The sequence below is a fragment of the Perognathus longimembris genome, chromosome 14, assembly GCF_023159225.1.
Source record: "Perognathus longimembris pacificus isolate PPM17 chromosome 14, ASM2315922v1, whole genome shotgun sequence".
Lineage (NCBI taxonomy): Eukaryota > Metazoa > Chordata > Mammalia > Rodentia > Heteromyidae > Perognathus > Perognathus longimembris.
In genome coordinates, this window is record NC_063174.1 from 1,736,347 (window position 1) to 1,763,537 (window position 27,191).

The 27,191-nt window shown below is 66.2% G+C and overlaps 2 protein-coding genes across 2 annotated transcripts; both read right to left on the minus strand.

Annotated features, from left to right (window-relative positions):
- Positions 1-190: 190 nt before the first annotated feature.
- Tgm1 (transglutaminase 1) lies at positions 191-24,524 on the minus strand. Its single transcript, XM_048362800.1, has 15 exons — positions 24,518-24,524; positions 16,549-16,880; positions 16,270-16,458; positions 14,840-15,088; positions 14,161-14,279; positions 13,959-14,066; positions 13,455-13,629; positions 12,964-13,102; positions 12,755-12,858; positions 7,237-7,325; positions 6,516-6,669; positions 5,363-5,644; positions 5,095-5,255; positions 4,780-4,916; positions 191-562 (listed from the first exon to the last, which is right to left on the minus strand). Exons 2-15 carry the CDS (start codon positions 16,841-16,843, stop codon positions 352-354), a joined length of 2,412 nt encoding a protein of 803 aa, XP_048218757.1. The 5' UTR covers positions 16,844-16,880; positions 24,518-24,524; the 3' UTR covers positions 191-351.
- Rabggta (Rab geranylgeranyltransferase subunit alpha) lies at positions 20,610-26,931 on the minus strand. The gene is made up of 17 exons (XM_048362752.1): positions 26,861-26,931; positions 26,480-26,542; positions 26,198-26,308; positions 25,442-25,566; positions 25,103-25,290; positions 24,616-24,819; positions 24,337-24,420; positions 23,860-23,942; positions 23,670-23,771; positions 23,454-23,559; positions 23,312-23,363; positions 23,140-23,228; positions 22,932-23,020; positions 22,701-22,817; positions 21,995-22,108; positions 21,754-21,841; positions 20,610-20,776 (listed from the first exon to the last, which is right to left on the minus strand). Exons 2-17 carry the CDS (start codon positions 26,480-26,482, stop codon positions 20,628-20,630), a joined length of 1,704 nt encoding a protein of 567 aa, XP_048218709.1. The 5' UTR covers positions 26,483-26,542; positions 26,861-26,931; the 3' UTR covers positions 20,610-20,627.
- Between the last annotated feature and the right edge of the window lie 260 nt (positions 26,932-27,191).

Consider the following 27,191-nt stretch of genomic DNA (forward strand, 5'->3'; position numbering starts at 1 on the left):
CCCACGACCAACAAACACAAAAGGCGTTTGCTGAGCCGCAGCGCTCTGAAGTGGTTCTGTCTTACAGGCAGCGAGCAGGGCTGGCACCATCACAGTTCTCAGGGCTGAGGGCCGCAGCAATGCCACTGTACCCCACATGTCACGGCCTGATGTGGGCTAATGGATGGATGCAACAGCACCTTCCTTAAAAAAGCAAACAAACAAACCAGTTTATTATCATCCGGGCCACCCAGAGCAGGTGCAAATTAACTCCTTCCCCGAGGCCCTGGCCGACCCCGCCGCCGAGCTCCTGGAGAGCCCCTCCGTGGTGAGCCCCCATCCCGGGGCAGTGTCCAGTCCCAAGGTTCCAGGCTAAGCGCCGCCTCGAGAGGCCATGGGGATGGCCTCCCCGCCGGCGTCCGAGAACCCGCTGCCCCCGGAGGCCGGGGCCACGTCCACCTGGATGACGCCGTGCACCTGGGACAGCTGCGGGCTGTCCAGGCTGGCGATGAGCTGCCGCGGGCCGGCACGCACCGGCACGAACGTCTGCCGCAGGGTCACCGTCTCGTTGCCCCCGATGTCCCTGTGGGCAGAGATAGGGTCGGGGATGGGGGCACGAGGAAGGAGAAGCCCCGTCCGGGGTGGCTGGGCCGGAAGGAGCGCGCGCGAGGCGGAGCTCCTCAGGCATTCCCGGGCTCAGCTGGAGCCTCCGCCCCAGCCCCGGGGCGGCCTCCGCCGGGCCAGCTCAGCAGCTCCACGCCCAGCGCCCGGCCGCCCGGCCGGAGATCTCCTCCTCGTCCCGGGCGCCTCCCCGCCTGCCCCCGCGCTCACCTGGACGAGGGCGGCCGGCAGCCCCTCCCGCGTCCCCATCCCACCAGCCCGCCCGACCAGATGCCTCCCCGCTCCGCAGGGCTCCCGAGTCCACGGAGACCTCGTCACGTGGCTAGGCGGTAAGCTCAAGGCCATGCGCATCTTCCCACGGAGGAGGGAGTGTCTGCGCACCCCAAAGCAAAGCCCTTCCCGAGAGGGGGCGATTAAAGCCTTTGACGCCTGTGCCTCTGCGTGTGCGTTCGTGTGTGTATGGAGGGGTACCGTGCGCACACGCACACGCGCGCACACCCCCCCCCTCCATCTTCTCTATGGGTCTCTGAGTTCCGGTCTATCCCAGCCGCCTCTCCAGCAGTTGTTTGTGCCCGTCTCTAACCGGCCTCCTTGCTCCCCCATCTCACTTTCCCATTCTGTTCTGCTCAGCACTTAGAAGTGAACTAAACCTTCCCAGGCCTCGGTTTCCCCCGGTGCTGACGGGGTGAGAAACCGACTCACCAACCTGATCCGCCGGCTCGCGATGACTCAGGCCGCGCGGGCTCAGCCCAGCCACTCCGGCCGGTCCTCCCAGGGCCCTGGCCCCGGGCTCACCTCCCCTGCAGGCCCGGCCCGGCCCGGGCGGCTGGCTCCGCCCTCCGCTTCCAGGTCACGCCCCCTCTCCACCGAGGGCTCCCCTGAGCACCGCCGGCCCTGGGGAAGCGCTGTCTGCACAGTGCATTTTGTACTCTGGGATGATGGCATTTCTGTGCTGTCCAAGCCCTTCTCCACCCCCAGCCTGCCCTGCGGTATCTGCAGCCAGACAGGTCCCGTGCAGCTAGCACGGCCCTCCGAGGAAGTCACCCCGAAAAAGGAGTTTTCTGTGGGGCGAAGCACTCGGCCTTAGGACTGCTTCTGAGAGGTTTCCCCGCACCGGTCTTCAACTACTGCTCCTTAGCTGTGAGGCTTAGGACAAGTCACTTCACTTCTCTGGCCCTCGCTTTCTGGGACATACAATGAAAGTGAGTTGAAGATGAAGGGGGGATCTGACGGCCTTGGATGCGCCTGAGAGCTCAAAGAAAGGGAACCAGGAGGACATAATAGGTTGGACTAGGAAGTCTTAAAACTTAAGTCCGCCTTGAGCAAAAAGTTCAAGGACAGTGCCACGGCCCTGAGTTCAAGCCCAGGACTGGCACAAAACAAGACAAAACAATACAAAACCTCGGGTCTGTATAACTGGTCATGTTTTGACTGATTTCACTTTTGTGGTCTTAATTTTTGTCCCCTTCTCCATGGACGCAGGTTAATGGCTATTGACTCAGCCTCCCAAAGCCTATTTAACTATAATTGAATCGTCGTCAAAGTTCAGAAATTAACTGTGTGTGTGTGTGCACGCACATGTGCTCACTGTCCCTTAGCTTTTTCACTCAAGGCTGGCAGTGCTTTACCACTTGAGCCACAACTCCACTTCTGGCTTCTTACTGGTTAATTAGGGATAAAAGCCTCACAGACTTTACTGCCCAGGCTGGCTTTGAACCGTGATCAGCAGCAGACCACAGTCTGAGTAGCTAGGATTAGTGGTGTAAGCTACTAGCAACCCGCTGGAAAATTAAATTTTATGTTATAATAACTAACAATGTTTCTGAAGGAAACTTCTTTTTTTTTCCCCTTGTCAGTTGTGGGACTTGAACTCAGGGTCTGGTGGCTCATTGGAGATAAAGAGTCACACAGACTTTCTTGCCCCGGCTGGCCTAGGTCACAGCCTCCTGAGTAGCTAGGATGATGAGCAGAAACCGCTTTCTTTTGGAAAGGTGGGAATGTTGGGATCTCTCTCTCTCTCTCTCTCTCTCTCCCTCCCTCCTTCTCTCCCCCTCTCCCTCTTCCCCCTGTCTCCCTCTCTTTCTCTCTCTGTGCTAGATTTAGTATCTGGTAAGACCCTTGCCACATGTGTTTTTGAGTTTAGTGACTACTAAGGCTGAAATGCCCTGTCCCTGCCCATAGGTAATAGAAACCAACTCCCAACAGGCGAATCAGAACTGAGATGGTCTAGTGAGAGCTGCCCTTAACTGCACGGAGGCAGAGACGGAAGCTCTTTAGACTTTCCTAAGCATTTAAAATGCACCACACACACACACACACACACACACACACACACACACACACACACACACACCTAGCTTGCCTTCACAGCATGCCTCGTTTCTGACTGAAAGGAACCTCATTACCCAGCTTGCTTGTTTGCTTTGTTAATTACGCTGACTTCAGACTTTTCCCCAGAAGGAAAGCTGGCCTCTCTAAGGACATCGTAGGCCCTCGGGAGATTCGGGAGGGGAGGGAACACAAGCCCGGCCTCTCTGGGACTGTTTCGGTGGTGACAGCAGCCATCTGGAGGCGTAGGTGCTGGAATGCCTATTAAATGGACAGTCACCCCGCTGGGGTGGCACGCCTTATGGGATAATGGGGTTCCATACCACAGCCTTTGATGTGCAGATGAACACCCATCTAGGAATCTAGTAAATCTGAACCGACAGCTCGGGGACGGGGATGTCCCCTTCCACTTCCCAAACGTCTGGGCAACTCCGGTCTGGTCACAGCAGCCACGTGTCCCCAGAATGCCCAGGGAGGCCTTTCCTGAGGAGCCGTCGCCACCCACCCTCGCGTTCTGTGGTGGGCAGCCCCTGAGAGGGCGAGACCCAGGGAAGCCCCGCGGCCGAGGGCAGAGGCTCGGCGCGGTGGGCTTTCTTCACTTCCTAGCGAGGGCAAGAGTGAAAGGCCTGCAGGAACTGCCCGGAGGTGTCTGCTCCCGGAACCCCCCAGGACAGGGAGACTCCTTCCCTGGTGACAGGAGAGTGGGCGACAGACACCCCAGGGCAGGCTGAGGAGGACACGCGACCTGGCCCCGCGCGCTCCGCCCTGAGCCCCCGCCCGCTCCAGTAAGGCGTCCTGAGGACGGGGCTGCTTTCTAATGTGGCTCAGGATCAGCACGGGAGACCTAAGGGTCACCAGGAGCGGACGGGAGGGCGAGGGGAGCAGGGTGGGCAGGGTCCTCCACTTCCCCCTCTCCCCTCCTGCGGGCCTGCTCTCTCTCAAAGCAAACATACTGACAACATTTCATTCTTTAAAAATCATTAGCAGTCCAAACCTGCTCCATAGCTACAACCTATGTTGTTTATACAACGTATCTTTAACCTAGTCGTGGGAATTCTTTGATTGAGTGATTCACAGACTTACAGATTTCATGGGCTGGTACAAAAGAAAGTGTCAGGAGCCCTCTGTTAAAAAGCTGTTCCCTGAAAGCTGGTTTACAAGGTCAGCCTCTGGCCTTCCCTGCTTTCTCTCTGTGCTTTTCTGGAGTGGGGACAAGGCATCCGGTGTCTGCGTCAGGAATGACAGGCCAGGGGACACGAGTGTTCTGTGTGGCCTCCTGGGCTCGGAGCCTCCCCCGACCCCGGAGCAGGCCCAGCTGGGCGAGGCTCGGGGCTGGCGCCTTTGGAGTTGCTACTTGACTCTCAGGGCACCAACCAGGTAGCCAGCTGGAGAGCCTGGTGGTGCATGCCACCGTGGCGGACAGCAGTCTTCCCCCCTGGGCTGTGAGACTAAGGTAGGGCCTCAGCCTCCTCCTCCTCAAGCCTGGGACGATCATGCAAATGAGACCAGCCGCAGGGGGCTGGGAGCGGGGCTTAGCGGTAGAGCGCTCGCCTAGCACGCATGACGCCCTGGGTTCCATTCCTCAGCAACACATACACAGAGCCCGAAGTGGCGCTGGGGCTCGAGTGGCAGAGTGCCAGCCTTGAGCAAAAAGAAGCCAGGGACGGTGCTCAGGCCCCGAGTTCAAGCTCAAGGACTGGCAAACCAACTAGTAGCAGAGCACTAACTTTCTGCCGGCTCCTCGTCGCCAGGGCTGCCAGCTGGCCCCAGGCTGTTTTGTGGACCGAAGCCCGGGGCAGCCGGGGAGGAAAGATGGGCAGCGTCAGGGACGGGAGAAAAGCTCCGACTCACCCGACGTTGAGGACCTTGGGCCTCTGCAGCCCGGAGCCTTCGAGCCGGAAGACCACGTTGGTGAGGTTCACGGGCAGGGGGTTCTTGAACACGATCTGCACTTCACACTCCTGGCCCACCACTGCGGCGCCCAGTAACTAGAGACACAGAGACGCGGCCCCATCAGAGACCCCGGGACCCCGCGCCGCACCCGGGGGGGGGGAAGCCGCGCTCCCCGCCCCCGCCGGAGGCCCCCCGACGCGGAGGACCGCCCCGGAGCCCGACGCGCGAAGCCCGTGCAGCGGGTGAGGACGCGGGGGCCCCCGCCGCGCTCACCGTGAGGGAGAGGTCCGGGGTGCGCACGCGGAAGGTGTGCTGCTTGGCCAGCACCTGCCCGCTCTCCTTGACGTGGCCCGAGGCGTTGAGCAGCATGGCGCCCTGGTCCACGAGGTGCGGCCGGTACTCCTTGTAGGCCACCGGCATGGCCACGCGGTCGGCTGGGGGGGGGGGGAGGCGGGTGTCACGGAGGCCCGGCCGCCCCGGGGGGGTGGGGGGACCCCCTCCCGCAGCCCCGGCCGCCCGTGGGGGTGGGGAGGGCACTCACACGCGCCGGGCGCCAGCGCCACCTCCTTCTTGGTCTCCTTGAAGACGGCGCCCGCCACCCCCGTGTAGAAGGTGACGGAGAGGTAGAGGTGCAGCTTGACGGTGCGGCGGCTGCCACCGCGGTTGCTCAGCACGACGGACACGGTCAGGTCCTGCCCCATCACCGCGTCCTGCGCCTCCACCTGCATCGACACGTCCTCCGCCGCGTCCCGCGTGGCGTACACGTTGGGCTTGCTGCCGTGGGCCGCGGCGGTCTCCACGGCCTTCCGCTCAGCCGCCGAGCCTGGGGGGGGGGTCAAAGGTGAGCGTCCAGCCAGCGCCGGGCCTGGGGGGGTCAAAGGTGAGCGTCCAGCCAGCGCCGGGCCTGGGGGGGTCAAAGGTGAGCGTCCAGCCAGCGCCGGGCCTGGGGGGGTCAAAGGTGAGCGTCCAGCCAGCGCCGGGCCTGGGGGGGTGGGCTGGGGGGGTCAAAGGTGAGCGTCCAGCCAGCGCCGGGCCTGGGGGAGGTCAAAGGTGAGCGTCCAGCCAGCGCCGGGCCTGGGGGGGGGGTCAAAGGTGAGCGTCCAGCCAGCACCGGGCCTGGGGGGGTCAGCCAGCGCCGGGCCTGGGGGAGGTCAAAGGTGAGCGTCCAGCCAGCACCGGGCCTGGGGGGGGGGTCAAAGGTGAGCGTCCAGCCAGCACCGGGCCTGGGGGGGTCAGCCAGCGCCGGGCCTGGGGGGGGTCAAAGGTGAGCGTCCAGCCAGCACTGGGCCTGGGGGGGGTCAAAGGTGAGCGTCCAGCCAGCGCCGGGCCTGGGGGAGGTCAAAGGTGAGCGTCCAGCCAGCGCCGGGCCTGGGGGGGTGGGCTGGGGGGGTCAAAGGTGAGCTTCCAGCCAGCGCTGGGCCTGGGGGGGTCAAAGGTGAGCGTCCAGCCAGCGCCGGGCCTGGGGGGTGGGCTGGGGGGGGGTCAAAGGTGAGCGTCCAGCCAGCGCTGGGCCTGGGGGAGGTCAAAGGTGAGCGTCCAGCCAGTGCTGGGCCTGGGGGGTCAAAGGTGAGCGTCCAGCCAGCGCCGGGCCTGGGGGGGTCAAAGGTGAGTGTCCAGCCAGCGCCGGGCCTGGGGGGGGTCAAAGGTGAGCGTCCAGCCAGCGCCGGGCCTGGGGGGGGCAGGGGGGGCTGCACCTTCCGGGTGCTTGTAGGTGTGCGTGATGTCCTCCCGCATGTTGGAGCTCACGGCCTTGGTGACGATGAGCGTGCCGATGGCCTTCTCCTCCACGTACACGATCTTGAAGCTCCCGTCGTCCTGCCGCTGCCAGTACACCTTGTCGCTGTTCACCTGCGGGGATGAGCGGGGCCCGCGGGTCGGAAGGCGCGAGGCCTCGGGCGCCTGTAACCCTAGCTGCTCGGGCGGCGGTTCACAGCCAGCCCCAGCAGGGAAGACCGCCAGACCCTGATCACAAGCACAGCAAAAGAGCCAGACGCGGCGCCGTGGCTCAAGTAGTAGAGCCCTGGCCTCGAGGAAGAACGCGAAGGGACGGCGCTCGGACCCTGAGTTCAGTCACCAGTACTGGCACAGGAAAAAAAATGGTGTGTGGTGGGCCTGCCCGAGGCCCGGGGGGGGCGGAGGGGGCGCACCCAGCCACCACGGCCAGAAAGCAGGGAAGAAGCCGGTCCCGGAGGCCCCGGCGGGGCACCTGCACTAATGACAGTAATCCTCCGAGCCATGGCTGGCTTTACGACCTAGCAAGCAGTTTCATACCCATTATCTCTTTTGATCCTGAGGACCGGGAGCAAGGCAGCCATCATTATCCCTTTTTACAGTTGAGGACACTGAGCGACCTTCCCAAGGTCACTCGGCTAGTCAGCGGTGACAGGAAGACCCGCAGATCCAGCCCGGCCTCACCTCGGCAAAGATGAAGGGCGTGTCGTACTTCATGTAGACCAAGCCGTTCTTGATGGACTGCACGGAGCAGGGCCCACAGCAGAAGATACCTGGGGAGTGCGCAGGACAGACGGAGATGAGGGAGCCAGGAACGCCGCCGGGAGAGCCGCCCCGGACCCTCAGCAGCCGCCACCGGGGGGCCCAGCCCCATCTACGAGGCCCAGCACCCACTGGCCACCGGCAGGGCAGCGGCGGCTCCGGACCAGACCGGCGGCCATGGCCAACCCTCGGGGCCGAGCCTCACCCACACCGTCAGTCCCGCGCCGCGGGCCGTCGGCTCTGCCCACAGACGGGGCGGGAGCGGAGCCTGGCGCGTTCTCCGTCCACTTTTGTCCCCTCCCCCAGGATACGACACACCCCTCTTCTTTGCCATTTTAGAAGCGGGGTGCCAGTGACTCCCACCTGTCTGCTCTGGAGGCTGAGATCTGAGAATTGAAGCCCAAAGCCAGCACGGGCGGACAACTCTGAGTTGCTCTTCTGTCTTACTAACCAGTAAAAAAGCCAGAAGTACAGGTGTGGCTTGAGAGGTAGAGTGCTAGCTTTGAGTGAGCTAGCTAAGCGAGCGTGAGAGGCTGTCCTGAGTTCACACGTCAGTACTGAGGCACACGCACGCACACACACGCATGCGTGCACGCGCACACACACGACCATTCCACGGCCCACAGTGGCTCTGCCAGCTGGCAAAGAAAACGACAGCCACCACCTTAATTCCAGAAAGATCTAGAAACATGCTTCAGCTCCGTTTGTCGCTCCGTCCTCTCTCCTGGGGCTGGGGGCTAGTGGGAAAGAACAGTCTGTCCTTACACGTAGGGGGGCTTCCTAGAGGAGGAGGGCCGGCAGGAAGACGCTGAGCTTGAAGAACAGGGCAAACAGGAAGGGAGGTGCCATAGACAGGAAAGTATGGAACAACACCTAACCCTATGGCCTCCTTTTCCAGAGGCGGGAGCAGGCTCAGCCAGTGAAGACGCGAGGAACTCACATTGACTGAGTGGTTCCTGTGGTGACTAGCGCTCTCGGAGGCACGATGTCCCACATAGTCCTCCAGCCTGTATGTATATTATCCCTGAATTATATGCAAGAACACCAGGGCCCTAAGGTGCACGGTTATTCATCTGAGCACGGTTTTGGCTGCCCAGAGTGGCTGCCTGGCCCTTGCTCTACAACTCAGAGCAGGGCTAGGGCTCTCAGGGCGGTCCGTGCCTGGGCCGGGCACCGGGGGCCTCACTGGGTCCCAGAACTCAGGGGCGCCGCCTACACGGGTGACTGACAGGGAGGGTCTGCAGCCCCATGTGATTTTTGCAGAAACGCGTGTGTACCCAGGTAAGGGGCTGTCAGGTTCCACCAGGCATCGTCAGGCTGCAAGGGCTTTTAAGGGTTACAGAGTGACTTTCATCTCTGAGGCTGATCTCATTCTGGGTCTGATCTCTGGGCAGTGCACTGCGGCTGATCTCATTCTGGGTCTGATCTCTGGGCAGTGCACTGCGGCTGATCTCATTCTGGGTCTGATCTCTGTGCAGTGCACTGAGGCTGATCTCATTCTGGGTCTGATCTCTGGGCAGTGCACTGCGGCTGATCTCATTCTGGGTCTGATCTCTGGGCAGTGCACTGCGGCTGATCTCATTCTGGGTCTGATCTCTGGGCAGTGCACTGCGGCTGATCTCATTCTGGGTCTGATCTCTGGGCAGTGCACTGCGGCTGATCTCATTCTGGGTCTGATCTCTGGGCAGTGCACTGCGGCTGATCTCATTCTGGGTCTGATCTCTGGGCAGTGCACTGCGGCTGATCTCATTCTGGGTCTGATCTCTGTGCAGTGCACTGAGGCTGATCTCATTCTGGGTCTGATCTCTGGGCAGTGCACTGCGGCTGATCTCATTCTGGGTCTGATCTCTGGGCAGTGCACTGCGGCTGATCTCATTCTGGGTCTGATCTCTGGGCAGTGCACTGCGGCTGATCTCATTCTGGGTCTGATCTCTGGGCAGTGCACTGCGGCTGATCTCATTCTGGGTCTGATCTCTGGGCAGTGCACTGCGGCTGATCTCATTCTGGGTCTGATCTCTGGGCAGTGCACTGCGGCTGATCTCATTCTGGGTCTGATCTCTGTGCAGTGCACTGAGGCTGATCTCATTCTGGGTCTGATCTCTGGGCAGTGCACTGCGGCTGATCTCATTCTGGGTCTGATCTCTGGGCAGTGCACTGAGCCTGATCTCATTCTGGGTCTGATCTCTGGGCAGTGCACTGCGGCTGATCTCATTCTGGGTCTGATCTCTGGGCAGTGCACTGCGGCTGATCTCATTCTGGGTCTGATCTCTGGGCAGTGCACTGCGGCTGATCTCATTCTGGGTCTGATCTCTGGGCAGTGCACTGCGGCTGATCTCATTCTGGGTCTGATCTCTGGGCAGTGCACTGCGGCTGGTCTCACTCTGGGTCTGATCTCTGGGCAGTGCACTGAGCCTGATCTCATTCTGGGTCTGATCTCTGTGCAGTGCACTGCGGCTGATCTCATTCTGGGTCTGATCTCTGTGCAGTGCACTGCGGCTGATCTCACTCTGGGTCTGATCTCTGGGCAGTGCACATGCTCATGGTGAAGGAGGAACCACCGGGAGAGGAGCGTGGGGAAGTGAGAAAGTGTGTCAACAGGGGAGAGTCAGGGATGGGATTTCGCTGCTGGCTTAGCGCTCCATCCCCTCCCCGCCCTCCCCACGGCTTCATTTGACCTCCTCCCGTGTGTACCACGGGGTGCACAGTCCCTACAGAACAAGGGGAACTTCCAAAAAGACAGATTGCAGGGAGTGGGGGTAAGAAAGGTGAATAAGAGGCTGATTATGAGCCAAGCACGTTATAGGCCTGAATGGAATAGCACCATGAAACCCCTTCCTTCTGTTTCGGGGTTTGACTAGCATACGTGGACTGGACACGGGGAGGAGCTCACTGCGGCATGCGCATTGCTCCAGCAACCTCACTTTCTCTTGCCCCTCCCTCTTACTTCTTAAAACAATTTCAGCGGGTTTCATTGTCCTGTTCCATATATATGCACAAACGCGCTCTGATCATGTGCCCCCATTCATCCTCTCCATTCACCCCCACCCCTCCCTGACACACATCCCCTGACCAGAGCCTCTTGTACCAAATGGAAACCTCTTATTTTTACAATTAATGTATGCTAGTAAAAAAGAAGAAGCCATTGAAAAAAATCCCTGTTGGGCTTGATGATCCAGGAAGAGACCGGCTCAGAGCAGAGCTGGCTTTCAGTGACTTGCTAATGCCTTGCTAGAAATACTCATTTTGGAGGATGGGAAGTAGACTGTGTGGAGCTGGGAGTGTTTATCACACATCTGCAAAGCTAGATGCCCGTGGCTCACATCTGTCATCCTAGCTACTCAGAGGCTGAGATCTGAGGTTGAGGTTTGAAGCCAGCCCGGGCAGGAAAGTCCACACGACTCCCATCTCCAATTAACCACCGAAAAGCCAGACGTGGATCTGTGGCTCAAGTGGTAGAGCGCTGACCTTGAGCAAAAAGGCTCAGGCCCCAAGTTCAAGGCTCCCAGCCCCCCCGGCACTGTTACCACAAACAAACAAATAAACTAAAAAGAAAACAAAAACCTATCTCTACTCCATGTCTCCGTGTCTTATGTTTATAATCGTATAACCCTAGCTCTCAGGAGGCTGAGACCTAGAGAACCTCAATTTGAAGCCACTACAGGCAGAAAAGTATAAGACTCCATTTCCAGTTAATCAGCAAAAAAAAAAAAAAAAAAGGGGGGGGGTGAGCGGCTTGAGTGGAAGAGGCCAGTGTGCGAGTCTCTGAGTTCAAACCCAGGACTGGCCAAACAAACAAGCACTATCTTCTAAGAGAAAATAGGGAACTCATGCAATTTACGTGATTCAATTCTGTACTGTTTTTTCATTCCACTCGTGTATTACTTATAGTTATGACTTTTTTCTTGCAGTACTGGAGATTGAAACCATTGCCTCAAGGGTTCTATGGCCGAGCTACATCCCCAGTCCTAATATCTATCTATCTACCATCTGTTTATCCATCCATCCATCCATCCATCTATCGTCCATCCATCTATCTATCAATCTACCTATCTATCATCTATCTACCCATCTATTATCTATCTATATTAGTCCAGGCACTGGTGACTCACACCTGTAATCCTAGCTACTCAGAAAGCTGAGATCTGAGGATCGAGGTTCAAAGCCAGACCAGGCAGGAAAATCTCTGGAGACTCTTATCTCCAATTAATCACAGAAAAAGCCAGAAGTGGTTCTATGGCTGAAGTGCTAAAGCACTAGCCTTGAACAAAAGGAGCCCAGGCCCAGAGTTCAAGTCCTAGGACTGGCAATTTATACACACACACTTGTATTTGTATCTACACACACGTATGCCCAGGATATGTAAGTAAAATATCAAGAACAGTGGATTTATCAGGGAAGGGAAACTTGTCATTAACTACTTTTTTTTTTCCCCTACTAGTACCGTGGCTTAGGCCCTGCTTTATCCGTTCAAGGCTGGTGTTCTCTTACTTGAGCCACACCTCCTCTTCCAGCGTTTTTTTTGCGCCAATCCTGAGGCTTGAACTCAGGGTCTGGGCCTGTCTCTGAGCTTTTTTGTTTTGTTTTGTGTTTTCTACCACTGAGCTACAGCTCCACTCTGGGGTTTTCGGTGGTTAGTTGGAGAGAAGAGTTTCATGAACTTTCCTGCCCAGGCTGGCTTCTTTTTTTTTTTTGGCCAGTCCTGGGCTTGGACTCAGGGCCTGAGCACTGTCCCTGGCTTCTTCCCGCTCAAGGCTAGCACTCTGCCACTTGAGCCACAGCACCACTTCTGGCCGTTTTCTGTATATGTGGTGCTGGGGAATCGAACCCAGGGCCTCATGTATACGAGGCAAGCTCTCTTGCCACCAGGCCATATCCCCAGCCCCCCCAGGCTGGCTTTAAATCTCAATCCTCAGAGCTCAGTCTCCTGAGTAGCTCGGATTACAGGTGTGAGCCACAAGCACTGGCCTGGCTGTCTACTCTTGAATCCGGACACTTGAACCCTCTGAATGTATAGCAGCCATCCTAAATAACACTAAGGCGAATAGTCCTATAAAGAGGTGAAAATAACCTGAGAGCCACGCAGTGGCTTCGGGATGGGCCCCGTCGGTGGCCGACTTAGTGGGGCGGGGCCCGGGGCGGGGCCTGGGGCGGGGCCTTACCGCTGCTGGTCTCCTGGGGGCGGGGCCTTACCGCTGCTGGTCTCCTGGGGGCGGGGCCTGGGGCGGGGCCTTACCGCTGCTGGTCTCCTGGGGGCGGGGCCTGGGGCGGGGCCTTACCGCTGCTGGTCTCCTGGGGGCGGGGCCTGGGGGGGGCCTTACCGCTGCTGGTCTCCTGGGGTGGGACCTGGGGCGGGGCCCGGGGCGGGGCCTGGGGCGGGGCCTTACCGCTGCTGGTCTCCTGGGGGCGGGGCCTGGGGGCGGGGCCCGGGGCGGGGCCTTACCGCTGCTGGTCTCCTGGGGCGTGGCATCCACCACCTGCCACCCGTCGAAGCCCGAGGGCAGATCCGGCCGCTTCATCCAGCAGTCGTTCCACACGTGGAAGTTCCTGGGTGGTCGCGGAGCGAGGCCGGGTCTGAGGCCCTGCGTGGGGGCTCCCCGCCCCCCCCCCCCCGGCCCTGCCCTCCCTCCTGGGTGCGGGCCCCAGGCTCACCAAACCGAGTCCCGGTTCATGTGCTCGAGCGGCTTCATGTTCTCGTCGAAGTAGATGTCCATGGTGAGGGACGTGTCGGTGTCGTGCGCGGAGTTGAAGTTGGTGACGGTGCGGGTGGCCAGGCCCAGGCATCGCAGCACTGTGGGGGGCGGGCGGGGCGGAGTGGGGGCTCAGGGCGCGCGGGGTGGGGGGAGAGCGGGCGAGCCGGCCAAGCCCCAGGGCCCAAGATGCCTTCGGGCCACAGAGCCCTGGGAGCAGAGATGGGGCGGCCCCCGGCCCCCCCCCCCCCTGCCGGCTCCGGGCCCTGCCCGCGTCTTCCTCCTCTCCCTCGGGCCTCCCTCCCTCGTTAACACTAATTAATAATAATTAGGGCCGGCCATCATCCACCTGGCTGGCCCCACCGCTGGGCGGGCCGAGTGAAGCTGGAGCCTGGCTCCCCCCCTCCTCCCCGCGCCCCCCCCCCCCCCGCCCCGTGCAGGGCCCCGGGCTACCGGTGGTGGTCACGCCGGCGAAGACCCAGCACTGGCCGTAGGGCACGGAGTAGCCGGTGCGCAGGTAGCTCAGCAGGATCTCCACGCTGCCCACCCAGGCAGAGGGGTTGGTGCCCCGCGAGTAATCGCCCGACCAGTTCCCGATCAGGACGCCGTTGTCGTCCAGGGAGTTCACCTGCGAGACAGGACGAGGTGGTGCGGGCCTGAGGGGGGGGAGCCCCCTCCCCCGTCCCCCCAGCCCGCGGCCCTCTCGATGCCTCAGGACCCTGGGCCTCAGGGCCCCGCGCCCCGGGCCCCGCCCACCCCCCCACCCCGGCTCCGACCCTGGAATGTGAATCCTGGGTGTGCCAAGTTTGGGGCTTGGCCCTCATTCCACCCGAGGTGGCGGGGAGCCAGGCCGGGCGGGGCGCGGGAGTCAGCAGGGAACCCACGGGAGTGGGGCTCTTCCCCTGCGTAACCCTTTGCGGGCGCCCAGGGAGGGCAGGGCGGGCGCGGGGCACGCACCATGGCGGAGATGACGCGGGACACGCTGACAGGGTCCCCACGGCCCGCGTAGGGCATCCCTCGCTGGTCCAGGATGAACAGGCAGGCATCCAGCACCCCGTGGTCAAACTGGGAGGAAAGGGGGGCAGCGGTGGCTGGGCAGTCCACCCCGGCGCGCACCCTGCCCCCCCATCCATCTCGTCGGGAGGGGGGCGCGCCTCACCTGACCGTAGTTCCAGGTGCGCTCCCCGATCTGCGCCTCCGTGCCGTAGTAAATCCTCCCCGACTCGTTGAGCACGTACTCCTGCCGCCAGTCCTCGTGGTCCACGTACACGATGTCATCTGCGCCCCCAGAAAAGACAGGGCGGCCCCCTGAGCTGCGGCTTGGAGGCACGCGTCCTCAGAAGGAAATGGGGGGGCTCTCCGGGGCGGGGGGGACACTGAGGTGGTTAGAAAGCCAGGTCATTTGGGGCACCGGTCGCGAGGGTAGGCGTGAGGATGAAGCGGGGTGTGGGGCGGGAACGTAAGGAGGGGCCCCCTGGAAGGCACCGCGAGTTTCGGGACAGGCTTTTCGAGCTCGTGGTTTGCGCCTGGTTCCGGGAGCCTGTTGTGCAAACCCACTGAGCAGGTCCGGGCTCCGCCGGGGAGGGCCTGCTGTCCGCTGCGGGCTGGGGAAGGTGGGCACGCGGGCTGTCACGTTTGGGGGGGGCTGCAGATTCCCGTCGGGTGGTGGGCCGGCGCCAGGGCCCTGTGTCGGGAGCGTTGAGGGGGGAGGGGGCCCCTCCCTCGGGAAAGCGGGGACACGCTTCTCCCTGGACCACACACGATCAGATCCTCGGGACCGACGCCCCGACCCGCCTCGCCCTCCTGCCCTCTGCCTGCTCCCGCCCCGACCGACTTACCCGGGCACCAGGGGTTGAAGAGGATGTAGATCTCGTTGTGGGGGTCGAAGGGCAACTGGAACTCCCCCGCCTCGCAGCGCGTGCGGACCGTGAGCTGGAACTTGCCGATGATGGCGCTGGGGGACGTGTGCACGCGCAGCTCCAGGCTGTGCCCGCTGGACCTGGCCACCTGGGCCTTCCAGCCGCCGCTGCCCCCCTTGCCCACCGGGATGATCACGTGGGTGCCCTTGCCCACCTCGGGGCTGTTCCCTAGGGGAGAGAAGCGAGCCCTTCGGTGGGAGAGCCTCGGCCCCAAGCAGGGGTGGCGCCCTGGACGTGTGCGTGTGCGCGTGCGTGTGCGTGTGTGCGTGCGTGTGCGTGCGTGTGCGTGCGTGTGCGTGCGTGTGCGTGTGTGTGCGTGCGTGCGCGTGCGTGTGCGTGTGCATGTGTGCGCGTGCACCCTTCATTATCTCATCCCCGCGGTCGGGGACAGTCTCCCGGGCGCAGGCCTGCCCGGGTGTCGGGCAGAGCCCTCGTCCAACATCCCAAACCTGTTTCCCTGGCCGTGGACCCTCGGGCGGGGAGGGCCCCGGGCCTGTGCTCCCCGCAGCTGCCTGCCCGTGCCCGTGACGAGGCTGGGGGACAGCCGCCCCTTCTTTCCGTGTGGCAGGAAAGCACCACGCGGAGGGCTCGGAACGAGCCCGCCTGCTCCGCGGGGCCGCGGCTTCCGGAGCCCAGGGCGGCTGGGCCGGCGGTGGCGATGGCTACCTGGGAAATTAGAGGCCAGGTGGGCGAAGCTGCGCTCTAATCAGAGGGTGAGAGGAGTCGCCGGCCCCGGGCGGCTCCCTAATCACCAGCCTGGGAGCCAGCGGCCCGTCGTCGAGGCCCCTGCCCGGGGTCACGGGACAGACTCCGAGGGGAAACGTCAGCGCTGGAGAGCGGGAGACGGAGAGGCACAGAAGGGAGTCAGCCATCCTCCGGACAGAGTACAGGTCCAGAAAGACGGGCAGAGGGCAGGGCTGGAGGGGACAGGGCCGGCCCGGAAGAGCAAGCGCGGGGCGGGTTCCCCGGGCGGCGGGAAGGGGGCAAGCTGGAGGAACCTCCACGCGGAGGCTCCACGCCCCCAGGACGGGAGGGGGCTCCGACGGGGATCACAGCCACCCGGGAGGCTGAGAGCTGAGGGCTGTGGTTCCCAGGGAGGAAAGTCCTCGAGACTCACTGCCAAGTGACCAACAAGAGGACGGGAGCGGAGCCGCGGCTCGAGGGGCAGAGCTCCGGCCTCGAGTTTACAGCTAAAGGACGGTGCCCAGGCCCGAGCTCAGCCCTAATACCAACACACACACACACGCACACACACACGCACGCACACACACACACGTGCGCACACACACCCAGTGGCGGACAGAGGAGCCCGAGCGTGTCCGCGGCCTGGCGCCGGGGCCCCCACTCACCGATGAGCAGCTCCAGGGCGACGCGGTCGGAGGACTCGAACTCGCGGTTCAGGAAGAGCACCGCGCGGAAGGGCTGCCCGCGGCGCACAATCAGCTCGTCGTACTCGAACTCGTCGGTGTGGTGCTCCCGTCGGTTCTGGTCGGAGCGCGAGCTCAGCAGGTCCACGCCCGTCACCACGAGCATGCCCTCTGCAAGGCCGCGTCTCCGCGTCAGCGAGGTCCCCCCCACCCCCCCCGGGCCCGGGCCTCCCCCCCCCCCCCCCCCGCGCCCGCCCTCACCTCGGATGGTGCCGTCCCCGGCCGCGTTCACCCCGGCACCCCGCGAGGCCGGTCTCCGGTCCCTGGAGCCCGAGGCCCGGTTCCGGGAGCCCGAGGGCTGCGGCCCCCAGTCCTCGTCGTCTCGGTTCCGGCACCCGCAGCACCCGCAGCACCGGGCCCAGAAGGACCTCCTCTCTCTCCCTCGCCCCCTCCGCGAGCGGCGGTCCCCCTCCGGCTCCGGCTGCGGCTCCGGGGTGGCGGGGGGCTGCCGGGGGCTCCCGCCCCAGCGGCCCACATCTGAGCGAGGATCCTCCATGGTGCCTGGGAGGAAGGAGCGGAGGGGCTCCCACCAGCTCCCCGGCCCCCTGCACCCCGGGTACCATCAGAGGGGCTCCGACCAGCTCCCCAGCACCCCTGCACCCCTGCACCCCGGTATCATCAGAGGGGCTCCGACCAGCTCCCCGGCCCCCCTGCACCCCGGTATCATCAGAGGGGCTCCGACCAGCTCCCCAGCACCCCTGCACCCCGGGTACCATCAGAGGGGCTCCCACCAGCTCCCCAGCACCCCTGCACCCCTGCACCCCGGTATCATCAGAGGGGCTCCGACCAGCTCCCCAACCCCCCTGCACCCCGGGTATCATCAGAGGGGCTCCCACCAGCTCCCCAGTACCCCTGCACCCCGGGTACCATCAGAGGGGCTCCCACCAGCTCCCCGACCCCCCTGCACCCCGGGTATCATCAGAGGGGCTCCCACCAGCTCCCCGACCCCCTGCTACCCGGTATCATCAGAGGGGCTCCCGCCAGCTCCCCGGCCCCCCCTGCACCCCGGGTACCATCAGAGGGGCTCCCGCCAGCTCCCCGGCCCCCCCCTGCACCCCGGGTACCATCAGAGGGGCTCCCGCCAGCTCCCCGGCCCCCCCTGCACCCCGGGTACCATCAGAGGGGCTCCCGCCAGCTCCCCGGCCCCCCCCTGCACCCCGGGTATCATCAGAGGGGCTCTGACCAGCTCCTCAAACCCCCTGGAATGAGCAAAGGGGCTCCGGCCACCTCCTCGGATCTCCTGGACCCAGGACACCCTAGCCAATCCCTTGGGAGCCCTCCCTCCAGAGAGACAATTCAGCCCCAGGTCGATGACTCAATTCCCCTGTCAGAGACCCCCCCCAACTTCATTCATATTTACCCAAGCACAGTGCCCCCCATTGCAGAGGAAAGCCCGCCCTCAACTGCCAAGCCGCCCCGCAAGCCACCTCCCCGAGTCAGATGCCTCGCGGGGGAACCTCCTGCAGGGGGCCCCTTCTGAGAACAGGCGGCGGGCTGCCCCTCGGGCACAGCCCTCCAACCGCCCGCCCGCCCGCGCCCCGGCCCGGCGCCCCTGACACTGCGGCCGCCAGAGCCGATTCCCAGCAGCCTCCTCCCCGTCAAGGCTCCTCCAGCAAGAAGGGAGGGGTGGAAGACGGGGTCGCCCCCCTCCCCGTGCGGGGCCGGGAGGGGTGTCCGGGTCCCCCCGCACAGCACACCCCCTCCCTGGCCGGGGCCGGGGCACGGGCCCCCCTCACCTGAGCGCCGGGGACAGGAGAGGAGGCGCAGGTCGGGACGGACGGACGGGACGGGGCGGGCGGGCTGGACGCCGCCGCGACTGGCAGGTGCGGGGCGGGCCCGGCCGGGGTTTATGAGGGGAGGGAGGGCGGGGCGCAGTGCTGGGAAGAAGGGGAAGCTGTTGCTCCATCCTCCCGGACGGGTGGGGAGAGGGCCCGGCCCCGCCCGCCCTCCCCTTTCTAGGAAAGGCCGTGCGCTCCGCTGTCATCCTTGAAGCCGGGGTGAAAGCCAAGGAAGCTTCTGGACCGCCCGTGTGGGGGACGGCACGCCACGCTGACTCTGGCCCGGCGGGCTGTGTCCTGGGGGGCGGGGCGGCCCCCCCGTTCCACGCCCATTAGCCCCCCTGCTGCCACGGCCCGGTGACACCGCCTGGCCGGCCGGGCCTGGCGTCCATCCCCCCAGGGACAGGGACGGGACAGGGACAGGGCCGGGGAGGTCCGGGGTGGGGAGGTCCCGGCATCCCGGGGTGCAGGGCGATGACATCAGCCGCCAGCCAGGCCCTCAGACAGGCTCGACCAGCCGGCCCGCGGCCTGCCGGCTCCACCGGATCTCCCGACCGCCCCCCCCCCCCGAAAGTCCACCCAGCCCCCGGCCTCTCCCCACCCTCGGGGGAAACACCGGAGGGGTCCCCAGGACGTGCCCGGGACAGAGAGGAGCCGGGCTAGAGGGGGCTCGCGCGGCCGTGGGAGCTGGCGGGAGGGGAGGCCGTGTGGAGGTGTCGGGGCCTCGGGGAGGGGGGACGGGGGGGGCAGGCCCCCCACACCCCCGCGGAGCGTCCTTGCCCGGCCGCTAGCCCCCCAGCCCGGCAGAGGCCGGCGCACGCGGGTGGAATCCACATCCCCGGCAGGTGTGACCCCGCCAGCCCCGCGTGGCCTCGCGCTCGGGGACCGCCGGGGGTACGGGGGGGGGGGCAGGGCCTCGAGCACGCGGCCCGGGCAGGTCCCGGGGAGCCAGGCAGACGTCCGCGTTACACTCCCGCTCGCCTCCAACCTCTTCCACCCACCCAGCGAGGTCTGACTCAGCGCCCTGAGCCCCGAGCCGCTCCCCGTTTCTTCCTCGGGGTTCTTCGAGGCTTCCAGAGTAAAGACAAGGTTGGGGGGCCGTGGTGGGAGCGGACGTGGAGCTCCACACCTCAGAGACCAGGTCTCGGGCCAACCATTCTGACGCAAGAAAATGAGAGGCGAGGACGGCAGCCGCCGAGGACCGGGCAGGGCCGGGCTCCGCCGCGCGGGCTCCGCGCGCCCCGACGGGCCTCGGGTGTCTGACTTCAGTACAAACGGCCTCCTCCGCCCATCCCCGAGACGGCGCGAGGACGGGGGAGCCCAGAGCGCCTCAACTCCCCAACGTCAGCCGGGCGCAGGCGGCTCACCCCGCCACCCTAGCCACGCGGAGGCTCCAAGCCAGCTTCTCAGCGAAGTCCACAGGACACGAATCGCCAAAAAGCCAGAGGCGGAGCGTGGCTCAAGTGGTGGAGGGCCAGCCTTTAGTTAAAAAACTAACAGAAAAACAACAACAAAGGACAGAGCCCGAGCGTGGGGTCAAGCCTCGATCCTGGCACACAAAAGACGTGCATACTAAAAACAGAATGCAGTTCGTGAGGACCAACACGATTGTTATAAAAGGGAAGGGCAAGGGCACCTGGATCCATTTTTATTCTTTTGTGGGTCGTGGGGCTGGCACTCTGGGCCTGGGCGCTGTCCCTGAGCTCTTCAGCTCAAGGCTGGCGCTCTACCACCTGAACCACAGCGCCACTTCTGGTAGTTAATTGGAGATAAAGGTCTCACGGACTTCCCTGATGGGGCTGGCTTTGAACCCCGATCCTCAGACCTCTGCCTCCTGAGTAGCCAGGATTACAGGTGTGAGCCAGTGGCACCGGCCTGATCCACTCTTTCTGGAACAGGGCTTACGCCTTCCTATGATGACAGTCAGGGCAGAGAGGGCGTCTGAAAAGGTCAGGAGTCATGTGAGAAGTTTCAGGATCTCTTCTAGCTGGAGAGACAGCTATTTTTTTAACTCAGCTTAAACCAGAACCTGATCTCAACGTGGAAGCTGCGCCAGCTCCAAGTCAGAAGGCACACTCGAAGACGAGCCCCAGCAGGCTGGGAGCGTGGCCTGGTGGCAGAGCGCTCGCCTAGCATGCATGAAGCCCTGGGTTTGATTCCTCAACAACACATATATAGAAAAAGCCGGAAGTGGCGCTGTGGCTCAGGTGGCAGAGTGCTAGCCTTGAGCACAAAGAAGCCAGGGACAGCGCTCAGGCCCCGAGTTCAAGGCCCAGGACTGGCCAAAAAAAAAAAAGAGAGAGAAAAAAGACAAAGAGCCCTCGCGCTAAACCATGGCCCTAACAGCGAGACTCTGGCTCTGCCTCACAGGGAGCACCGGGTGAAGCGCACTGGCAGGAGTGGGAACGTGGGAACGCCCCGAGCGATGCGGTGGAGACGGGGAGACGGGGAGCGGAGCGGCACAGAGCAGGCGGACGCGCGGCGGGCGGGGCAGCTCTTTATTCAGGTGAGGACGCTGCCGACCGCGGGCAGCAGCTCGGCCAGGCGCTCCGAGACGTCGCCCGCTCGGCCCAGCGGGTTCCCGCGGAGGTCGAGGAGGCCGAGCCGGGGGCAGGAGGCCAGGGGCTGCAGCGCTCCCGGCCGCGGGAGGCCTGCGGAGGGAAGTCAAGGAAAGCTCGGCGGGGTCGCGGGAGGCGCCTGCTCCGCGCACCTGGGTGCCCGGGGCCACTGGCCGTGCGCACGCGCGCGTGTGTGTGTGTGTGTGCGCCCTCGCCCTGTGCTTCCCGAGTCACGCCTGCCACGAGCGAGTGTCGGGGACGGGTACCACGCCCGAGGGGAATCCGGTCCAAGGTGGCTCCGCGCCGGGCGCCCTCGTCCCCGCTACTCGGGAGGCCACACCCGTGGACCGGGGTTTGGAGCCAGCCCCGCGGGAAAGTCCCCGGGACTCTCAGCGCCCGAGGACCACACCAGGCCCTAGGGTCAAGCCCAGCACTGGCACAGGCGTGTGCGCGTGCACACACACTCACACCCAGGCCTGTTGCTTTCATGTCTAATTCAGAAACCAGGGCTCCAAGTTTTTGTTTCTTTCAGTTCCTTCAAATATGCAACTTAGTGACGCTGCTAACACGGGGTGACGCTGCTAACACTGGGTGACGCTGCTAACACTGGGTGACGCTGCTAACACTGGGTGGTTCCCAAGAACGTCCGCGGCTGGCCACGCCGCGTGTGAACCGGGCTGAGGACGGCGCGCTGCGCAAAGCCCTCGGGTCAGGCCGGCTATGGCCGCCCCGCGCTCTCACGGCCAGAGCCCCCGCCCCCGCCGGCCCGGCCCCGCCCCCCGCCGTCCCGGCCCCGCCCCCCGCCATCCCGGCCCCGCCCCCGCCGGCCCTGCCCCGCCTCCCGCCGGCCCGGCCCCGCCTCCCGCCGGCCCTGCCCCGCCCCCCGCCGGCCCGGCCCCGCCCCCCGCCGGCCCGGCCCCGCCCCCCGCCGGCCCTGCCCCGCCCCCCGCCGGCCCTGCCCCGCCCCCCCGCCGGCCCTGCCCCGCCTCCCGCCGGCCCTGCCCCGTCTGCGATCGATCGCAGGCCGTCCTGCCGGCTGTGGCCTGTAAAGCGGACAGGAGAAAGGATACGGTTGTTGCACAGCAACAGTTCGCGCAGCTGGGGCAGGTGAGCCACGCCGTCCAGGGACTCTATGGCATTGTCGTTGGCCTGCAGCACCTGGGGGTGAGAGTGGCCGGGGCCACGAGGGCAGCGGGGAGCCCGGAGCGGCCACGTGGCGGGGGGTGGGGGTGGGGGGGGGGGGTCTGAGAAGCCCCTTGTGGACACTGGGGGTCCTGAGCACCTCGGAGGGGAGGACGGAGGAGGGCTCACCTGGAGGCACCGCAGCGCGGCCAGGCCCGGGGGAAGGGCGCGGAGACGATTGTGCGACACGTCCAGGTGGGTGACCAGGAGCAGCTGCTCCAGATGGCAGAGCACGGTCAGGTCCTGAGGGCAGAGCGGGGAGGGCAGAGCCCGGTGAGGTCGGACGCGGGGTCCCGGGCTCCCCGACCCGCGTGTGCTGCAGCCCCGGGGGTGCCAGCCGACAGGAGGCCGGGCAGCGGGCGGGACGGGCCCCTACAGCCCACGTGACGTGAGGATGGGGGGGGTGCGGGGAGGGCAGGGCTGGCTCCCGGGAGTAGCTGGGGGGTGGGGGCAGGGCAGGGCTGGCTCCCAGGAGTAGCTGGGGGGTGGGGGCAGGGCAGGGCTGGCTCCCAGGAGTAGCTGGGGGGTGGGGGCAGGGCAGGGCTGGCTCCCAGGAGTAGCTGGGGGGTGGGGGCAGGGCAGGGCTGGCTCCCAGGAGTAGCTGGGGGGTGGGGGCAGGGCAGGGCTGGCTCCCAGGTGTAGCTGGTGCTGGGCAGCCTGGGACGGGCAAGGACGGGACACGGTGCTCGGGTGGCTGTCACCGTCACCGGCAGGAGCAGGCCCGACGAGCCCGCCAGGACCCTGCTGGGGGCAGAGGAGGAGCCTGGGTGGCGCACGGGGGGGGGGGGGGGGGGGGGGGGGGAGGGTTCTGGGACGGTGCGCACCGCGCCCCTACCTTGTGAGCCAGGTGCAGCACGCGCACGTCGGCGTACTCCATCTTGAGCACGCTGTTCTCCACCAAGAACTTGCTGCGCAGGTCGTCCAGGTAGGCGGCGCGCATGGGATCCACGGCCTGGCGGGGCGGGGGGGGGGGGGGGCAGGGGCGTGGGCCCGTCAGCCGCCGGCCTGGGGAGCCCCTCCGGGGCCGCCCCCCCCCCCCCCGGCCGGGCCCCCAGCCCCAACCTGCCTTGAGGGTCTGGAAGTACTGCAGCGTCTCCTTCTCGTACAGCAGGGGGTCCAGGGCGCGCATGAGCAGGATGATGGTGAGCAGGCACCCTGGGGGAGGGGCACAGGCCTCCTGAGCCCCCCGCCCCCCGCTCCCCACCCCCACCCCCCACCCCCCCCCCGCTCCCCGCGGGCCGCTCTGGAAGGGGCTCCTCAGACCCGGGCCTCACACTTGTTCTCCGGCTCCAGCTCCTGCAGCTCCTTGCAAGACTCAAGCTCGGACTGCAGCACCGTGGACTTCTCCACCGACAGCTCGCACCTGGGGGAGGGCGGAGGGGGGGCGGTGACGCCCTCAGCCCTCACCGCGAAGCCGTCCTCCCCACTCCACCCTCCCCCCGTCACCTGAACAGCTGCTCGTCGGTGGCCGAGTCCTGGCACCAGCATTCCTGGCGGCCTGCGGGAAAGGGCGAGGGCTGGGAAGGGGGTCCCCGAGGAGGGGGGGGGTCGGGGTACCGTGCCAGGAGGGAGCCACAGGCGACGTCACCTTGGAAAAGCACACATTCCTTCTGGGAGCCGCTGGCCGTCCAGGTGACGCGGTAGGTGTGCTGGGGCCGCTGGCCGTCGAGGGAGGCGGGAGGCAGGTCGCAGAGCTGGGGCGCCGGGTCAAGGAAACGTCCTGGCCGCATCCTCTGTGCGAATGCCCGCCCCCCGCTCCGTCCCAAGCCCTCGTTTCTGCCCCCCACCCCCAATCCTGGGATACCCAGACGGGGCTGTGCCGGTTCCTGCCGTCGGGGGTCCTCCACTCCGCCGTCAGCAGGGACCCGTCCACCGTGAGCAGCAAGGCCTCGGCGCCGGAGCCCACCTGGCCCGGGACACGAGGGGAGACCGTGGGCCCGACCGCCCCGGCCACGCCGCGCGCGCGGGGCTCTGAGCGCGAGCCGCGGACTCACCAGGACGGGCCGCGAGAAGCAGACGGCCAGACAGGCGTCCTCCCGGCTCACGTGCAGGCCGCGCAGGGCGTCCTGGGGGTCGGCTGAGGGGGGACAGGCTCGGTCTCCCCCACGCCCCCCTCCCTCCTAACCCGACGCGCCCCCCCCCCCCGCAGGGAGACAGACTCGGTCTCCCCCACGCCCCCTCCCTCCTAACCCGACACGCGCCCCCCCCCAGGGAGACAGACTCGGTCTCCCCCACGCCCCCCTCCCTCCTAACCCGACGCGCGCCCCCCCCAGGGAGACAGACTCGGTCTCCCCCACGCCCCCCCTCCCTCCTAACCCGACGCGCGCCCCCCCCAGGGAGACAGACTCGGTCTCCCCCACGCCCCCCTCCCTCCTAACCCGACGCGCGGGCCCCCCCGCAGGGAGACAGACTCGGTCTCCCCCACGCCCCCCTCCCTCCTAACCCGACGCGCGGCCGCGCCGCCGGCTCACCGCGACCCAGGAGCCAGCGGTGGTAGAACCAGGCGCTCTGGTCGTTGGGGTCGGTGAAGAAGGCGTTCTGCACCAGCTCCAGCTCTGCGCGGGGCCCACGAGGCAAGGAGCTGGGGGCCGGCTGGGGGGCTCGGGCACCCGGCAAGACCCCTTCCCCGCGGAACACCACCCCGTCCTCCACCCGAGTCCCTGGCGCCCCCCGCCGGGCGGGAGGCAGACGCTGGGATGAGCCCGAGGGCGGGCTGGGGAGCGGGGTCGGGGGCCCCCGGCCCTGCTGACCTTTGAGCAGCACGTCTTCGGGGAGGCGCCCCTGGGGGCCGGCGTCGGGCGGGGGGTGCAGCCGGGGCAGCAGGCGGGAGCGGTAGTGCCAGGAGGAGTAGTTGGAGAAGTTGCGGGTGATGAGGCTGTCGGTGAAGGCGAGCTCCTCGGCGGGGGCCACGGCCGCCTGTGCGGCCACAAACCGCCGGTAGTCCCAGCAGTGAACTAGGGGAGGGGACACACGACACAGTGTACCCCAAGTCGGGAGCCGCCAGAAACACCTCGGCGCACACCGCGGGATCCACGCGGCTCCTTCATCGCTTTCATTTTTTGGGGGGGGGGGGTGTTGAACTCAGCACCGCGAGCTTGCTAGGCGGTGACTTCTTCTATCCACCCGAGCTCTGTCCCCCCCCTTGTGGGCCGCCCCTATTCAGCACCAGCACCCCAATCAACGCTGGACCGCCCTCCCCGCCCTGGGCTTCCCGACGGGCAGGGTCTGAACACATACAGTTGCGTTCGTCCACCTCGAGGAAGCACGCGCACAGCTCCAGCTCCCGGGCCCACTGGGGCTCAGGCAGGCGGCTGAGCAGCCAACAGCGGTGGTGCCAGGTTCCATAGGACTTGGGGTTCACGCGCAAGCAGCTCTCCAAGAAGCCCAGCTCGGCCTTCACCAGAGCAGCCAACTCCTCGGGGGACCTGGGGGGGGGGGGCGGGAATGTGGGCCGGGCCGTAGCATCCAACCTCAGCTCTGCGCCCTTCACCTTCACCCCGACCCCTAGCGGCCCCTTCCCACGGCCCTGCCACCGCCCCCCACAGGGCAAGGGAAGCGCCCCGAACTCCTACACACTTCTGGGTCTCCAGCCTTTGGAACACCTCCCGTCGACAGTTCCAGAGAGTGGCAAAGTCAGGGTTGGCGCCCAGAATCTGGCTTGTGAGTTCCAGCACGGACTCGTCCAGCTCGCCCGCCTGGCGCTGGGGAGACGGGGGGCAGGGTTGGGGGACATGGGGCCAGGCCGCAGCCGGGGAGACGGGGGGCAGGGTTGGGGGACATGGGGCCAGGCCGCAGCCGGGGAGACAGGGGGCAGGGTTGGGGGACATGGGGCCAGGGTTGGGGGACATGGGGCCAAGCCGCAGCCGGGGAGACGGGGGGCAGGGTTTGGGGACATGGGGCCAGGCCGCAGCTGAGTGGGGGGCAGGGTTGGGGGACACGGGGCCAGGGTTGGGGGACATGGGGCCAGGGTTGGGGGACATGGGGGCCAGGCCGCAGCCGGGGAGACGGGGGGCAGGGCTGGGGGACATGGGGCCAGGCCGCAGCCGGGGAGGGGGGGCAAGGTTGGGGGACACGGGGCCAGGGTTGGGGGACATGGGGCCAGGCCGCAGCCGGGGAGCGGGGGGGGGGGGGCAGGGTTGGGGGACACGGGGCCTCCTCCCTGGCGGGCCCGGCGGTGTGCGAGGGCGAACCCTGCGCCAAGCGCTGTGCACACGGTGTCCTCACACTCGCGGGTGGTGCGTGCCATGGTCAATGGTCAGCCCCTCTTTAGGGACGGGCACCCTGGGGCCCGGCGGGTCGGTGGGGGGCGGGGGGCGGGCCCGGGGGCCCCACCTTCTGGAAGACGGCCTGGGTGGCGGCGCGGTAGAGCTTCAGCTTCTGCGCCCGCTCCAGCCGCTTGGCCTCCGCCTGCTCCTCCGACGTCTTCACCTTCAGGCGCCCGTGCTGCGCGGAGGGGCGGGTTGGCGGGGCGTGGGGGGGGCGGGGTGGGGGGGCGGGGGGTCACGCGCGGGGGGGGGTCACGCGCGGGGGGGGCGCGGGGGGGGTCACGCGCGGGGTGGGGCGGGTTGGGGGGGGTCACGCGCGGGGGGGGGGTCCGCGCCCCCGGGCGCTCACCATGGTGCCGGCTCCTCCGCCGTCAGGCCGGCCCGGCGAGGGGTCCCGCGGCGGCCGCGCGGGCTGGGGGGAGCGGCTGTCAATCACGGCGCCCCGCCCCGGAAGGCGCGCGCGGGTCCCGGGTCCCCGGCGCCCCGGGCTCCCCCAGCGGCCCCGCGCCGCCCGCCCGGGCCGGGGTCTGCGCCGGGGTCTCCGCCGGGCCGGCCTTCCCGCAGCCCGGGGCGCCGGGGACCCGGGACCCGGGGGCCCGGCCGGCAGGGACGACGCCCCGCCCGGGCCCGGCCCTCCACCGCCCGCCCGCCGGACGGCGCCACGGCCCCCCCCCCCCCGCCCCCCGGCCTCCCCCCGCCCCACCCCTCCCGGCCCCCGCGGAGGACCCACCTGCGCGGGGAGGAGGCGCGGGACGCGGGGCCGCGGTGCGCGCCGACGAGGCGGCCTGGCCAGAGCGGCGCCGCCCCGGCCCGCCGAGCCGCAGCGCCCCCTGCAGGAGTGGAGGACGGCGGGTGGAGGGCGGGCCTGGAGGGGCGGGGGGGGGGGGCAGCTGGGGCCGGCTCGGGGGGTGGGGGGGAAGGGCAGCTGGGGGGGGCTGGTGGGGGAAAGGGCAGTGGGGGGGGGCTGGAGGGGGAAGGGGCAGCTGGGGGGGCTGGGGGGAAGGGCAGCTGGGGGGGTTGGGGAAAGGGCAGCTGGGGGGGCTGGGGGGGAAGGGCAGCTG

Bases quoted from the DNA above. Each gene is read 5' to 3' on its own strand.
- Tgm1 (XM_048362800.1), bottom strand. From the start codon at position 16,843: ATGGAGGATCCTCGCTCAGATGTGGGCCGCTGGGGCGGGAGCCCCCGG. The intron at 13,630-13,958 runs GTGCGTGCCCCG...CCTGTCTCGCAG, and splicing joins CCCGCGTCATCTCCGCCATG to GTGAACTCCCTGGACGACAA. The intron at 5,256-5,362 runs GTGAGTGCCCTC...CCCCCCCCCCAG, and splicing joins GGCGCTGGCGCCCGGCGCGT to CCGACCGCGTGGCCATGCCG.
- Rabggta (XM_048362752.1), bottom strand. The intron at 23,560-23,669 runs GTATCCCAGGAT...CCGGCGCCCCAG, and splicing joins ACCGGCACAGCCCCGTCTGG to CTCTGCGACCTGCCTCCCGC. The intron at 21,842-21,994 runs GTGAGCCCTCCT...TCTCACCCCCAG, and splicing joins CCGCGCTGCGGTGCCTCCAG to GTGCTGCAGGCCAACGACAA.